Raw genomic sequence first — 17667 nt, 5'->3', positions numbered from 1 at the left:
TTTAGCATTGTAATCTCAAGATCCATCCATGTTGTTGCAAATAGCACTATTTCATCTTTTCTTATGGCAGAATAGTATTCCATTGTGTGTATATACCACAACCTCTCTATGCATTCATCTGTCGAAGGACACTTTGGTTGTTTCTATGTCTTGGCCATCATAAATAAAGCTGCAATGAACATTGGAACAATGCATTTCTCAGAATGTAGCCCCACCATTCAATGCCTCATAACTGTATTCAGTTCTTCACTTGATTGGTTGAGGCCCACCCACATTAGGGAGGATGATCTGCTTTACTCAATCTATGGATTCAAATATTAACCTCATCCAGAAACACCCTCAAAATCACATTAAAATAACGTTTGACCAAATGTCTGGGCACCCTATGGCCTGGTCAAGTTGAGACAAAAAAATTAATCATCACAAGTACACAAAGGCATAAAGATAAAACTGAAATTATTGCAGCTGACATGTAGAACAATATGAGAGGAAAACAAGGAAGATTCTGAGAATGAATGTATAGGGGAAAATCTATGAGTCAGTCAGGCTTTAAAGACCACATTGAAGTTAAGTAATAGTACATTATCATAAATCCTAGAACAAAAATTGTGGACATTACATTTGAGGAAGATCATTTTAGCACTTAAATCTAGGATGCATTGCAATATGGAGACACTGAAATTTAGAAACCAGTAATCAAAAAGCCCCAAAGACCTAGATTAGGATAAATGCTGTGGAAGTAGAGAGCAAATTCAAGACCCTGAGCAGATTAAAACAAACAACAAAATCAACAGAAGTTGATGAAAATATAATAGAGAAAAAAAATTGAGTTTCAATACAAGAGTCATTGACAGCACTGAGAAACTGAGAAGATATTTATTTGTGGGAATCAAAGGTGTCATTTAAGATGACATGTAAAATTTAAAGTGCATCTCTTAATCCTCATTCTCCAAAGGGAGTATCATAAAATATTAAAATGTAAACGTGATGAATGTTAATATGCTAGGGGAAATTTTTGTCTTTTAAACAGTTATTACAAGTATATTATTTTTAGTTTCCCTTGAAGAATAGAAATAATATTTATCACAAAAAACAAATGTTGTGAGTTGCTATTGTGGTAGAATAATAATGTCTTTTAGCAAATTATTTTACTAAATTACAAATAAATCTCTGTAAAGTTACTATTACTATACCTTAATCCATATAGTTTCAAAAACTAGCTTTGTATACTCATTCTACTATTGATTAGTCTTAACATATTTCTCTGCTGTATCATTTCTTACATATTTTATAATGCAATTAAATGTAAACTGCTTTTATTGTAATAAAAATTGTAAAATGTACTGTTATTTTATGTTATTTTAATTATTGCCAGAAATATTTCACTTGGTACAGTAAGTAATGAAGTATAACTTCCGTTTATTTTCAAGGATTAAGAAATTGAGGGATTTTTGTTTAGAATACAGAATCAACTTTTTTTTTAAGCACTGAAGGTATTAGGAATATTTTTAATTTTGGTTTTCTGGTTCTAATATTGTTTTCTCATCAAATGCACCAGTCCTGAGCTCAATATCCTGTGGAACTGCACTGCCAAGCTGCTAACCTGTTTTTTAAGCTTGTGTTGTTCACTCTTTCTAGTAGATGTCGAGAAACATTTCTGGAAGTAAGCCAACAAGTCATATACTCTTTAGTGTGATCACTGTAATTAGCTAATAAAGTTGCTCTCTTCACTCAGTAAAGAAGTGGAGGTCAGTGTTTGGGAGAGAGAAATTTGGAACATGGGACACATCAGGGCCAAGATGAGCGTGGTGACCTAACACAGCGATGAGGGTCAGTCCTGAGCATTCTCTCCATGGGAGTCCAGGGTGTGTGAGTCAGTGCCACCGGTACTCCTGCTAGTAGGATCCTCGGTTAGATGAGGAAGTTAGTAAATCGGCCAGATGTAAACAAAAGTGTTCCTGATAATTATGACAACATTACCATGACATAAATACCACATCTCTACAATACTTGGGTCCTGGTTTTGAAAAGCCACTTTAAAAAGTCTAACTCTTCTATGCTTTTATTTTTCATTCTCTCTTTTTTTTTAACCTAGTGAATGTGTTGTAAACTGACATGTTTGAGAATGTTATAAATACAGATTATATGTAGTGTGGATAAAAAGTTGACTAACTGGGAAAACTATTTAGGGACACGTACTCATCCTGATCCTTCCTAACATGAGTAAAATTACATATATTTGCATAGTACTTTACAGTTTTCAAATCATCACCTTCCTTCATTGAAGAAAATAGTCACTTGACATTGCTTCTTCCTGATTCTCTATATGTGCGCAGACAAATGGATACTGAGCCCATATTTTCTCCATACTGATTGTATGTTAGTTTAGTCTGTGATAGACATGTTTATATTTGGGGAAAAAAACATGTATATACGTATTTCCCTGATATTCTTCCAGTTTTTCGAAAAAAATGTGTTCACATTTTTCGTGCTGAAAACTTGGTTCTTTCTGGGTAGATACATCATCTTTTTAAAAACCTTTCCTCTAAGATTTCTTTTTAAATGGTTCACAGTTAAATTTAAATTTCTATATTTAGGTAGAATTATGTTTATATACCAACCACCAGTATCCAGGAAATTCAGTGGTAAGGCTGACACATAGAGAGTTTGTAGTCTATTTTGTAGTCTGTGTATTTAGACAAGGTTTGAAGCTTACTTAGCAAAATCGCTTAAACATTCAAGCAGGATTTCTATAGTACAAATGCACTATTTGATTTCTTATAATTGTTAAGATAACAGTGTGTCACTTTTAAAAGATTAGTTCTCAGTAATATGTGTTAGATTTATTCCTTTCAAAGAAGGATGCATTCAGGAACAGTTTTTATATGTAAATATTTTTATAATGTTGGATATAGTTGCTTTGGTGCAATCACTATAGTTTGATGAAGTTTGGAAGAAGTTACAGGCACATTTTTGTAGTGTTTTCTCCAGCATCTTTCTTTTTTTCAGCTGGATGTATTTTATGTTTCTTCCAACTAATCAAAATAAGAAACTGATTTTGCCTGTACCAAAAAATAGAACTATCATCTTTCACATTCTTTTATTTTCCAGGTCATTTTCAAGTAAGATTGTGTTTCTAGGACTTCTGAATTCCAGAAAACTCTCAACTTTGTAGATATAAAGACCCAGATGAATATTTCAGGGGGAATCTAACTTTTCACGCAGTATGTTTTGTGTTGTGCATTCCAGATACAGTTAACTTTTTGTGTGCATGTGATTAGTGTGGAAAGAAATTAATGCAGTCCCATATTATGATTTATGGACTGAAGCCTTTGCCCACTGAAGACTTGCCAAAACTAAAACTATTTTTTTTCCTTTGGATATTAGAAACAGCTACTGTTTTTGTTGATCTTTTAAAGTTCTGAATGGGCCTATTTCAAATCATACCAGCATGGGAGCTCAGATTAATAATATACTTATTCAACTAGTGATACTGAGTGAAACCATTGCTCACATGGATGTGAGGATAAAATTTCATAAAATTATTTTCAGGTGCATTAATGCATTTCTGGAAGCTGCACATGATTTTTCTTTTTCATGAAAGAAATCAAGGATTTCTGTTTATTGTATCAGTTACAGGTGGGCTTATAAGTTAATTTAATTGCATTTTTTTATACCTTAAAACATAAGACATTTTACTTTTAAAAGCACTAATGTGATTGCTGGATTATTCCCAAAAGTTTTTAACTCTTATTCTATTTTTCTCTCTTGAGACATCACGACTGTAGTATATTTAATTTAGACTATTGAGAAAAAATCCTAAATTTCCTTTGTTGTTAGTTACAGCAAGCAGCTGAAGTTTCACAACTTCGGGGAGCAAGGGTAATATCTGCCGAAGATCTTCTGTTTTTGATGCGCAAAGATAAGGTAATATAAAACTATTTCATTGTATTAAACTGCCATGTTTGGTGCTTAATTACACTTATATAAGGAAACTGTGTATCCTGGTTATACAACTTTCAAATTGGAATCATAACTATTGAAGTGATGTTTTAGTCTTCATAGTTTACACAATAAAATGGTTTACAAGAGAATTGACTTTTTTTTTTGACATGGGCAAGGGCACTTATGTAAAATTATGCTGATAACTAATTCTCACTTGTCCTTAAATATCTATTTAGGCATTTTCATTGCTACATAATATTTATTGAATATTGACTGTTTTGATGAACGAGATAGTTAAAACTGAGTGGCATATTTATTTTTCTTCTAATTTGATACAGTATTACAGGCTTTCATAGAGTAATTTTTTTAACTTCTAATACAAAGGTTATTCTGTGACACTAAGTTACAAAAAATAGCAAATCAATCAAGATGAATATTCCAATAGCATAAGTATATACCATAATGTAGAGGAGATATATATACTTACTAAAGATCTATCTTTCTTATTCTTTGAACTCTGGTATTAAAATGTCTAAGCTGGTATTTATTTACATGTTTAATTTTGTCATAACTATCTTCCATGAGTAGCTAGTTGAAAATATTTTATAAAATTTTACTTGGTTTTAATAAGAGTTTCATCTAAAAGTCACATGTTAAAAAAACTAAATGAATAACCACAGTGTTCTATAGTAGATACTATCACAAGTCAGCAAACAATACTTAGTTCCTAATGTTGCATTTTTCATTTTTCCATTGGTTTTCCTGGCCTTTTAATTATACTTGCCAATTTTTCTAACACCACTTTTTGTATCTTTGTGGTTCTGTTTTTTTGTTGTTGTTTTTTTTTGTTTTTTTTTTATCAAAAGCCATCCCATCTTGCCTTTTGGATAACCTTTTTAACATCCTTTCTAATATCGAGTCACTCTATATCTGTAAAACCTTTCATTCTGATTGATCGAAGGTAGATTAAATTGGATCAAGTATTTTCTCTTCCTTATACAATGGCATTCAGAGATCTACAGACTTTACCTGACCAGTCTACCATTACGTTTTATTAATTTTTAGTTCATTAATTCTCAGATAGTATGAGGAATATAAAGGAAGAACAAAGAAATATCTTAACTTTTAAGAAGCTATAATCTGGTTTAGAAAATCTGTATGATTTAGTTGGAGAAGCATGTAAGACTCACAGCATTTTAAAGTTGTATGATTAAATGGAGAGGCTGTAGGGTTTGTTGAAGTAGAGGTTTCTGCCTGGGGTAAGATTCATGCAATTACATGGAGCAAATGCAAAGGAACTAAGCAGGATGCTGGTTGAGTAATCAAGGCAAAATATGCTTACCATGATGGTTCTGGAAGTGGATAGGGAGGAAAAACTTAGAGAGATAGCGAATAGTAAGATAATACAGGACTTACTGACATCGGTATAGTTGGAGGACTAAGGAGAAAAAGGCATTATAACCACTGGTGCTGTGAGGAAGCAGCCTGAAAGTGCTCTTGGCAGAAATGAGGACCCTGGGCTAAGATTCTTTATGACGGCTGCGGGGAACAATGGAGTTAGCATCAGTGCTTTACAGAATGAATGCCTCCAGTTTTTCTTTTTCACTGACAGACGTAAAGAGGCTAGCACAAAAAAATAGTACACATTGACACATTTTCCTTCCTTTTGGGGAATTTAAATTTTTAAGTCATATTGAAACTTCAGGAACGTACACTAATCAACAATGTCTTTCTACTCTCCAGAAGGTCTCTTAACCAGAATTTTTTTAGCAACCAAGAACACTGCAGTAGTACGAGAGTAGCCATTGTTCTCATCTTTCTCCTCAAAATAATAGTTTTATTTATATGCTGCCTTGTTCAAAACAATTTAAAGTAGTTTACATAGGTGTAATATAAGACAAAATAAAATCTAAAATACTGAATGGAATCAGCAAAGAGAAAAGAAGGGTACAAGAAGACCTTAATAATTCCAGTTTATATTAAAGCAATATTTGTTGACTGCCTACTACGTTTTACATATTACACTAGGCAGTGTATTTATTCCTCGAAACAGTCCTGTAAAGTAGGTACTTTGCTTTCTTTGTCAATGAAGAAACTGAGGTTCAAAGGTTATGTTCTACTTCTGATCCTGTTAAGACTATTTCTAACCTCAGTTTCCGTATATATTAAGGGGAGATTATAGCTGTCTATATCTCAGGGCTATTGAAAATATCAAGTAAAAAAGAGCTTTGTAAAATGCGATAGGTTTCGCTATTAGGAATCTTAAACCTGAAGGTCAGGAACCAGTAATAACACATTCTAAGTGTAAGCACACAACAAATTACAAAGTATTATTAGTTACTTTTAGAGTTGAGCAGTATTATGGTCTTCTAATAAAACTAAAGAAAACCATCATTAATGCCCAACCATCATTAATCAGCTTTGATTTCATAAAAATGTTTCTCAGATTGCAGAATGTTTTCCAAAACTACAAATCATAAACCAACTCTTCTAAATAAAAGATTCTCAAAAAATAAAAAACAATAAAAAAGAGAGTTCGTGGCTTTTTAACGCAATTGTTATAAACTCCTTGTCTAGATTGTTTATGAATCATTTTTAAAATGAAATTTGGTCTTGAATGTGTACAAAATTCCATAAATCCAGTATAGTCAGCTTAGTTTGGAGAGTGTGATATTTATCACAATCTTCAGAGAGAATGTAAAACTTTTTATAAGACCAAAAAATAAAGGTAATTATGATTCTGGAGCAGTGAGATACTTACAAATGAAAAGTGATTTTAAAAATGCTTGTGTTTCAGCTCGTTTTATTTGACGACTACATTTTTTATTACAGAGTATTATGGTGAGAATTGCTGTATTTTCTGCAATTACCTTGTGTTACAAACTTATTAAATTTACTTATAGTAGTTTTTAATCAGTGAAGTGAGTATATGTATAAGGTTTCTTATTTATTCCATATTTTTAATAGAAAAAACTTAGAAGACTGCTAAAATACATGTTTTTCCGAGACTACAAATCAAAGATTGTCAAAGGCATAGACGACGATGATCTCCTGGAAGGTAATCTGAACAAAACACTGAACTGAAAACAATGATGTGTGTACAATACTCCACCCATTTATGCAATGTATGATGTATATATTCCCATCAGAGTAGAGTTTGTGTACTCTTGTTAAACAATGTAGTTTAGAAATTAGCCAAATATTTATTTAGTTGGTAGCTGAATCTTGGGTGTCTTAATGTGACTTAAAAGTAATCTGGTATTTCAGGTTTTTTCTTTTTATAATATGACCTGCTTTGCATCAGGATATCATGAAATTAAGAAAATTGTATTGATTCAAAACGTAATTGATTTTAGCAAGCAGAATTTTTCTGTTGTGGATGTAGGGAGGCAGAACTCTTACATCTTTGAAATTAATACGTATGGGTTTTTGTTAATTTATTGTAAATGTATCTGATATGTTTTTATGATGTAAAGCTACCTCATTTTGGTGTGTTATTTATATGCTGTTTGATGTCTTATAAAAAGCCTAACAGAGGAGAAATTTTTCCTTAATCTAATATTCTAACTCAATTCCCCATGTTAGAACAATATTAATGTTGCAGAATCTAATAGTGCTAAACTGAAAATAGATAATTATTATACTAAATACTGCTTATTGAATCAAAATAAATACAGTTGACCCTTGAACATTACAGGTTTGAACTGCATGGGTCCACTAATATACAGTTCTTTTCAATAAATACTGTAAATGAATTTTTCTCTTACTTAATGATTTTCTTAGTAACATTTTCTTTCTCTAGTTTACTTTATTGTAAGAATACTGTATGTAATACATATAATATACAAAATATGTACAACATACAAAATAGTTGTGTTAATCAACTATTTATGGTATTGATAGGATTCCAGTCAACAGTAAGGTATTAGTAGTTAAGTTTTGGGGGAGTCAAAAGTTATACATAGATTCTTGTCTCTGCGGGGGTTGGTGCCTCTAACCTTCACATTGTTCAAGGGTCAATTGTATGTTGTGTTTTTCAAGGTAACTCATACATTTTATACTGAACACAGTCACTGCATAATGGTGTTATTGATAATGTAGCTAAACAAACTTTGCAGGATTAATAAAAATCCCAGAAAACTACTCAAAACCAACTGAGGAGTCAACAAACTTTGAAAGAGAGCTAGTTACTTTCATTTACCCTCAACAAATCAGCAAGTGTAATAGCCATGCCAAAAAAAAAAAAAAAAATCTGATCAAATGTTTAATCAGGGTTGCCTATTTAATATTCCTAAAATGTTCATAGAATTTAATTCCTGGAAAATAGTTCTCCAGATTAATTTAGATGCTGCCTTTTATATAGAGCATGAAGAATACAGATTTGGAACGAAACAGACCCGAATTTTAATCAGTCCCTGTCTTCTGCTTTCTCTCTATATGAGGGCCAGTTTTTTCATTTATAAGTCAGAAATTGTACCATTTACCGTGTGGAGTTATTATGAGAGTTCAACATAATTTATGAAAAGCACCTGATACAGTCCTGCCAATGAATAAATGATAGCTGTTAGTACCATGCTTCGAACACCAGGAAGCTCAGAGCGGTGAGACTGGTATTCAGTTGTACTAACACCATCATACAGTTTGATGTCCTCTCCTCCTTATTTATTTCACATTTTTCCTCTTTACCTACATTTAAATTTTCTAATTTTGTGTCTTACATAAAATTTTTAAGTAGTTGATACAATTTATAAATAGAATATTTAGGTAAAATACATCTCATACTGGTGAGGGCCTTGTAGAATGGCCATGTAAGGAGTGTGGTAGACTCTTTTCCCGGTGAAACACATTTAGCTGGTGAAAAAAAATTTTAATTATATTTTAAGTCTTTAGAAATTATCCTAAGGGCACACAGCAAATAGAGAAACGCATTTAAAAAAAAAAATCTACTCAGTCTCATTGAGAACAGTGAGAAACTTTTGCATCTGAGCCGTGACCTACTTCCATCACCTGTCTCCTTCTCTCCCACCCTGCCACCCCAATATGATAGAAGTTTTACTCTGGACAAGTGTGACCAAGAACTCTGGGTACCTGCTTTTCCAGCTCCCAGTCTAGGGCAACAGTTTCACCCCAGGAGGGAAAGGAGTTCAGCGTCTCTCATTCCTCTGGCTCCATGTTGCAGAAGCTCTAGGCAGGCGCAACTGAATGGACTGGAGCTTCTTCTCTTCCTCTATTCATGGGGAAGCTGTACCTCAGACATGACAGCCTGAGACTACTGGGCCCTCATTGTCCCCACCCTAGCTCTCTCACAGGGAGTAAAGATTCACACCTCAGGGGACAAACCTAGAAGACAAGGGGTTACCATCCTTGACCAAATCCCCACTTTTAGATCTAGGAGGGTCTTTTCAGGAGAAGCTGATTATTTCCCAACCCCACCTCCAGTACAGTGGTGCACAGGTTCAGCCCAGAGCAAGAGGCAGGACTTAATAACATCTCTGTAGCCCTCCTAAAGGGAACTGACTATTTGAAACAGAGCATGTGAAAAACAATGGAGACCCTGGTGGTGAGCAAGTAAGAGGAAACTGGTGGCTTCCTGATACTAGTAACAACAAGCAAAACCAGTTCATCAGCTAAAAGTTTAATATCGGAAACAAAGGAAAGGCAGATAAAAAGTCCTCCTAGGTTCAGAGCAAAATTTAAAATCTATCAATACCTTGACACTGCAAAGGGGCCCAACATTATTTAAATCAGTCTGACTCTGTGGAGCAATTTATGCCCAAGAGTATTATAAAAAACAGTAGAGCAGTCAGCCAGCAATTAGTGGGAACTAACAGCTGTGTGTGATATCAATAGAGTCAGACCAGCCAGAAACGTAGTAGAGGGATCAGGAAAAGTGACAGCCAAAGAGAACCTGACTAAAATCACAGTCATCCCTGGTAACTAACGAGACTTTTTGCATGCTCAAGTCTGTGCCGTCTGAGGAGCTACATCTAAGTCTGTGCACTGCAAGGGGAAGAGATTTTATTGAACTAGTCCAGCCAAGTCACTAAATTAAAAAGCACACAATGACAACAAGCCCCCAGAAGGGGAGGGAATTATTATCTAAATTTGCTACAATATATTACCTAAAACATCCATTTTCAACAGCAACAAAATACTATGTATGCAAAGAAACAGGTGTGTATGGGAAGCAAACAACGCAAATGGCCCAGATGTTGGACTCAGCAGACAAAAACTACAAAGTACCTATTATAAATATGTTCAAAGAATTAAAGGAAACCGTGTTTAAAGAACAAAACGAAGGCATGATTACAGTATCTCACAAAATAGAATATCAACTAAGATATAGAAATTATAAAAAAGAAACAAATGGAAATGCTGGAGTTAGAATTGAAAAGTACAGTGAATGAGATGAAAAGTTCAGTACAAGGTCTCAATAGTAACTTTGAATTGACAGAAGAAGAAAATCAGTGAACTGGAAGACAGAATGTTAAAGTTTATGCAAGCTGGAGAACAAAGAAAAAAGAATGAAGGAAAATGAAAAGAATTTCAGATAAATATGAGATACTCTTAACTAAACCAATATATTCATAATGGGACTATCAAAAGGAAAGGAAATAAGAAAAGGAGCAGAAAAAATATTTAAAGAATAATGATTGAAAACTTCCCAACTTTGATGAAAACTATTAATCTACACGTTCAAACAGCTTAGCAAACTCAAGTAGGATAGAGAGTCACATTCAGATATGTTCTAGTAGATACGTTGAAAAACAAAGAGAAAGAGAAAACCAAGAAAGCCAAAAGAGAAAAGCACCTTAGCACGTGCAACAGAAAAGCACCTCAGCACGTGCAACTAATATTGTTGGGACAATATTAGTAAAAGCTGATTCTCATTACAGTATAGGTCAAGTAGCAGTAGGAGTACATATTCAAAGACCTGAAAGAAAAAAATGTCAACCAAGAAACATATTCAGCAAAACTATCTTTCAATAATGAAGGAAAAATAAAGATACTGCCAGATAAACAAAAGCTGAGAGGATTTCTTGCTAGCAGACACATACTCAAAATGCTGAAGGAGGTTCTTCAGGCTGAAAGCAAGTTACACCAGACAATAATTTGAATACACACACACACACACACGCACACACACACAAAAGAGCACCTGTAAAGATAATTATGTAGGTAAACATGAGACAATATACTTTCATATTTATTTTCCTTTCTTCCCTTAACTGATTTAAAAACAATTGTATAAAACAATATAAGTATAATGTTGGGTCTATAACATAATAGATATGTAATATATTTGACAATAGCAACGTAAGTGAGATGGGTAGTAACAAAGCTTTATTGGAATAAGGAGTGACACAAGATGGTTACTCAAATTACAAAACAAAATAAAAAGAAACAGACATGGTAAATAAGATGGTTAATATTACCAATTCTGTAGATATTTACTGTCCTATAAAGACAAAAACTACTGAAACTGCTTCAAGAATAGAAAATCTGAGTAGACCTATGGCAATAAAGAGTTTGCTGTGGCAAACAAAGAGTTTGAATTAGTAATTTTAAAATTTTCCCCCAAAGAAAACCCCATGCCCAGGAGACTTCACTGATGAAATCCACCAAATATTTAAAAATCAATATTAATCCTTTCCCAATTCTGCAAGGCCAGTATTACCCTGATAAGAAATCCAGACAGAGACATCACAAGAAAAACCAAACTGCAGACTAATATCTTTGTGACTATAGATGTAAATATCCTCAACAGAATACTAGTAAACCAAATCCAGCAACATCTAAAAGCATTATGCACCATGACCAAGTGAGATTTATCCCAGGAATGGAAGATTGGTTTAAAATTAGAAAACAATTTGTGTAATACATCCTATTAATAGAATAAAGGACAAAAACCACATGATTATTTAAATAAGTTTAGAAAAATCATTTAAAAAAAAATCCAGAAGTCTTTCATGAAAGCACGTTCAACAAACTGGGAAGAGAAGGGGACTTTCTCAGTCTGACTAAGGTCATTGCTACGAACTGAATGCTTGTGTCCCCCTAACATTCATGGGTTGAAACCGAATCTCCAAGTGTGATGATATTTTGAGGTAAAGTCTTTGGAAAGTAATTAAGTCATGAGGAGGAGCCTTTGTGAATGGAATTAGTGCCCTTCTAAGAAGAAATGAGAGCTTGCTTTCACTCTCCGCTCTCGGCCTTGTGAGGAGGATACAAGAAGACGGCCATAAACACACCAGGAAGCAGGCCCTCATCAGACAAAAGGTCTACCAGCACCTGGTCTTGGACTTCTTCAGCCTCCAGAGCTATGAGAAATAAATATTTGTGTTTTTTAGCCATCCAGTCTATGGTATATTTATTGTACCAGCTCAAACTACCCAAGACAGCCATCTATGAAAAACTCACAGCTAACATCATACTTAATGGTGAAAAATTGGATGCTCTCACTCTAAGGTGTTTGGGTTGTCTTTATTTGGTATATGAGCATGTAATTTATCACATTAGGATCTAGTTCTTGCTCACTCACTAATTCACACTGAATTTTTTATGTAGTAAGCTACATTAATTACCTGTTACAGTATTACATTCCTTCCCAACCTTTTGCAATAATTTTCTCAGAATTATGTTTAGCTTTTAAATAAGTGTGGTAGTTTTATCTCTTAAGAAAAAAAGAATAAGATCTCCTCATCCCTTTGTATATATATATAATGTATACAGTAATGTATATAATATTCTCTTCTTTTAATTTGTCTCAGTCCTGATGACTTTTTGTCTTTGTTTTTATTTAGTTTCTTAATTAGGCCTGCCATAGCAGGATTCTTTTTCTAAATCTGAGAGCCTTTCTTTCTTTTCTTTTTTTTAAGAATTTTAATCAGTCCATTCACACTAATTGTGGTAATTGATAATTTGGTTTTATTCTCTCAATCTTACGAGATGAATAAAAGATTTAATTCTGTAAGACACTTTTGTTTTGGATGCAGAGATTCTCCTTTTTGAGAGAATTCCAATTCTGAATTTCATATTCAGTATTCAATACATGTAATGATTGGTGCTGATGTAAACCTATTAAATAAATTTCTTTTTTCCTTATCTTCATGCAGACAAATCAGGTGGCAGTAATAATTCAAACAAAAGACAAAAAATCGCCCAAGACTTTTTCAACTCCATTGACCAGACAGGAGAACTCTTGGCAATGTTTGAAGATGATGAAATTGATGACGTTAAACAAGAAAGAATGGAGGTATCGTACATTCTTGCCTTTTTACAGTAGTAGAATAACCATTGTAGTGCCAATGCTATGCGATTCTGTTACTGTGTTCTTGAAATGTTGTCTGGAATGCCTAAGTCGGTGTTTTCATGTCTGAAAGCAGCAATGTGCAGTGCAGTAGCCTGGGGAGGGTGTCAGATTCTGCCATCAGAGCTGACTTTGAGAAACAACGTCAGTTTTCTGTTTTTCTGTTCTATCTTTTGAATGTCAGTAGATTTCCCTCAGCTTCCTTCTGGATCTTACTTTTATTAATGTTATTTTACTCCTTAAAAGCTAACTGATAATTAAATATTTACTTATTTTTTGTTCGAATCATCCAGTTATCTTTGTGGGCTTAGATAATTCTTTACTGCATTTCTGTTGTCGTATAGTGGGAAGAAGTATTTTTTAGGCTGCAATTGCAGGCTATGGTCAGACTCACTAGCTAAGGTAGTATCCAGGGCAATTACATGCTTTCTGTCACTGTAACACAACGTAATGACATACGTTTGGATTCCCTGGACATGTTTTAACAATGAATACAGAAGTATGTCTTCTATTTACCTCAGCTATCTATTCATAAAATTGTTTCCTTAAATACTTTAGAAAAATAAAAATCATGATTGATTTTATTTGACTGCCTTCCAAAATACAAGGCATTATTCTTATCATTCTTCTTATTGTAGTACTTTTACATGTAAAAAAAAAAAAAAAAAAAAACTCCGTTTCCCCCTTCTCTTTAAATTAAGCAAGAGAGATAATTTCAGAACTCCAAAAGATTGCATTAAGTGCCTGCTTTATCATAGTCTCTGTGCATGCTAAAAATGTAATTATTTCATGTTAAATTTTGGAGGAAGTCCAATAGACATACATGCTTTGTAAACCTTAACAATCTTCTTTAAAGAATTAGTATGCTTAGATCATGAACTGTGATCTAAAAGGCAATGTTCTTCTTAGGTATCAATTACCTCAGAAATGTGTGGTTATCTTGGTTTGGGACGACTGCAAATGGTTTTAGTTCAACTTTGCCTTGGGCCAAAAACATGCTAAGTTGTCCAATGCAGATGATAAACATATATTTCTGATGTCATTATGGCCTAAACAGGATATGATTGTTTAGTGGCATGGTTTCAGTTATGATGCATTACACGGAGAGAAAATAATGTTTATGCTTTATTTTAAAAATATTTTTATATTATACAAATGGGCATGAAGAAAGAGTCATTAAGGAAGGACTCTATATAAAACATTAGTAAAATTGAACAAGCAGCTTTTCAATTTTGATGGGAAAATCTCTGTCAACCAAGCCCATTGCCCAGAAGGGCATTCCACAATCAAGGAGAAGAGAAGAAATGGAGCGTGTTGTAACACTAAGCTCATAATAGCAGGCTACTGTAGGCCTGGAAAAATGATGAGTCAGTCAGGTACGAGTTCAAGGCTATAAAATGTCTGGAAAGGCAGGGTAGAAAAAGCTGGGGAACTTATGCCGTTTATGTACCTCTTTCCTGTCGTTGCATCATGTATCACATAGTGGTAACCAGGATAATAAAATATCAATAGTTGATAAAAATAGTTAACGATGAAATTATCGTCTATATAATAAAAATTCGATTGGTAGTTTCTCTAAGCTTTATATCGTAACTAAAATCTTCTCTAACCAAGGTAAAAAAGAATAGTTTTGAGATTCTACTCATCCAAATAACAGAGTTTAACTGAATGAAAGTGCTGAACTTGTAGACATAACTATAGACGGTAGAAAGTGGAACCATTAAGAGCATAGGCCTTGCCTGCTTCTAATTTGACAGGTTATAGTTTCAAGCGTAAACCACAACTGTGGCAGTTCATATGAAACCACTTTGGACTCACAGACTGCAATCTCTTGCTTTTAAAGTGCAGTAAGATAATCAGTCTTGGCATCACTCAGTGATTTAATTTTCCTCTAAGCATCTCTTACGGTTGCAAAAACTTTGTCTACGTTCTCCCCTAGAATGTATGTAAGTGGTATAGACCTACCAGCAAAGCTTATTAATTGTTTTTCTTTCTTCTTTTATTTCATTTAAATGCAGTTTAGAAGAGAAACAAATTTATAGACATACAAACTCACTTGGTATCCTAGCTTTTTCTCAAAACATTGAGCAAGCATACAAAACACGGAGTTCTTTCCTGTTACTTTCAGCTGATTTCTGTGTACACCAGGCTTTGTGTTCACTCATAATTTATTTCATTAATATTAAGTATTATGTGACTTGAAATATTAAAAAGTCTGAATTTGTATATCCATTTCTACTTGCTAGTCCATCATCGTGATGGTTCTTAACACTATTTTTGTCTAGCACAAATTTCTAACACTTAGGTATATGGATAGTAGGCAGCTATGATCTCTGCAGATCCTTCTGAATTCTCAAATAAAGATTAAATAATATTCAGAATTGCTTTAGTGTATTTGAGAGACCAAGGAAGAGATGCAGGGAAATGGCAAACATAATAATACATAAATCCCCGTAACTCCTCTCCAACCACTTCTCATCCCCAACCTAATCCCCACCTCAGAATGACAGAGCTGTGTTTTACCATTGCTTACGTTCTAAATTTTTAAGATCTCATCAAGTAAATGTAGGTATGTTAACCAAAGTCCAAGAAAGGGTCACTAAAAGCTGCAGGTAGCTTTGGACCTGTGATCACTCGCAGAAGAGCTTTGCCTAAAACCCAACTGTTCTACTGTGAAGGAACCTGAGAAGCTCAAGTTTATCATTTATCAACTTAAATATCTCATCTGATAAACCATTAGATTTGGGAAGGGTATGTGAACAATAAGTGCTTTAAAAATTGGGTGAACTTTACCTTCTGACTAATCCTCAAATTGATCAAAGTAAATAGGAGAACAAAGACTGAACCTCACCAGAGAGAGCAGCCTTTAAACAGATTGGGGTTCCGAAAATCCCCAGGGACTGTTTACCTTGTGTTTTTAAGTCAGAAGCCTAATACTGAAGTCTAGAGAGAAAGCATAAAATTTAAGGCAGCTTTAAAAATTTTTAAATTGGCTTAAAATTGAATAAGATCCCAGGTGGCCATCTGAATTTAACCTGAAGTGATGGGTGATAGATTTAAAAACACAAAGTTTTTCATAAGGTTCAATGATCAGAGAAATCAGGTATACCATTCAGTTATGCCCCAAGTATAATGAGGTTATGATGCCGGGGATTTGATTCCCAGGGTTGCAGTCTTTAGAGCTAAGTAAACTAGAAAGCGCATTAAAGATGTTCTCCATCTTCTCCTGTTTTTCAACTGTGTTCTTTCTGCTATTCCCCTTTTCTACCTATCATGATTTTTAAAAATTATAAAGTAGAATAAAATGTGTTTAAAACTAACAGTTCAAAAATAATATTTTAGATAACATCATAAAAGAAAAAACTCTAATCCCAGCAAGATAAATATTTACGGAATACCAAAAAAATTGAAAAGGTGGAGTTAAAAGCTGAAACCCAGAAAAAGATTGAAATATAAATGTATATAGGATTAAGAAATACAGAATTTATATACTCGAAAGATGTAGTTTAATATATACAAATGCGCATAACATTTGCATGCATACATATACTATGCCCTTATATGTGTGTGTCCTATATGTATAAGAATAGAAATCCAATTTTACTAGATTTTTACATGTGAAAGTAAAAGAACAATCAGAGGATATCAAACTCAAATGCTAAGGGGAGTTTAGAGGAAAGAGAATTCAGGAGGGAAGCTTTAAAATGGTACAAAGTCAGTAAGTTATGTTACTGAAAGATGCTGCCTGTAATGAAGAGAGTAAATACAACATGTTAATCATCATTAATTGAAACATGGCAAGCAAAAGCTTCCGGTATCGAGGGGAGAGGTCAGAGGAACGAACACATTTGTTGTGGAGACACCATTCTCAGTATGTAACAGATTGACTTTGGAAAAAAATGTTTAATAATAAAATTTAAGTTATATACATCTAGTAGATGTATATAAAGCATTTTATAAATGAGCAGCAGTTTTAATGTCTTACCCGAGGATCTCCTGGTGCTTCTTTGGAAAAGGTGAGGAGAGGATTGGTGGGGCTCTAGCTCCATCCTCCCCCACCATCACCTGCAACCAGAAGAACTTTGATTTTTGTGTAATGGATCAATATATCATCAATAAAGAAAGGGTTTTACTATTTTTTAATTGAAAATCATTACAAAGCACCATTATTCAACTGCCCATGAGGAATCTTTCTTTCACACACAGACACACACAAATTCTAAACAATGTACAAATTTGTAAAGCATATTACTTTACCAGAGCAAAAAATAAGAAAACCTGAAGGTAATAACAGAGATTAAACAAATAAAATCCTAACAGATTAAAAATTTAAAAAGAAAAAACAAACAGATTATAGAAGCAACCAATAGACCAATAACAAATAAATTAAAAATTACTACCACAGACTGTTT

The 17667-nt window shown here is 33.6% G+C and overlaps 1 protein-coding gene across 1 annotated transcript in view; it reads left to right on the top strand.

Annotated features, from left to right (window-relative positions):
- SUPT3H (SPT3 homolog, SAGA and STAGA complex component) overlaps window positions 1–17667 on the top strand; it is a 443570-nt gene that overhangs the window by 295230 nt on the left and 130673 nt on the right. Inside the window, 3 exon segments of the mRNA XM_033100778.1 lie at window positions 3841–3927; window positions 6913–7003; window positions 13062–13201. Coding sequence (XP_032956669.1) covers window positions 3841–3927; window positions 6913–7003; window positions 13062–13201 — 318 coding nt within the window.

The sequence above is a fragment of the Rhinolophus ferrumequinum genome, chromosome 3 (genome assembly GCF_004115265.2).
Source record: "Rhinolophus ferrumequinum isolate MPI-CBG mRhiFer1 chromosome 3, mRhiFer1_v1.p, whole genome shotgun sequence".
NCBI classification, from domain to species: Eukaryota; Metazoa; Chordata; class Mammalia; order Chiroptera; family Rhinolophidae; genus Rhinolophus; species Rhinolophus ferrumequinum.
The sequence above is the reverse complement of the archived record's forward strand: the minus strand, read 5'-3'. Positions and strand labels throughout refer to the sequence as shown.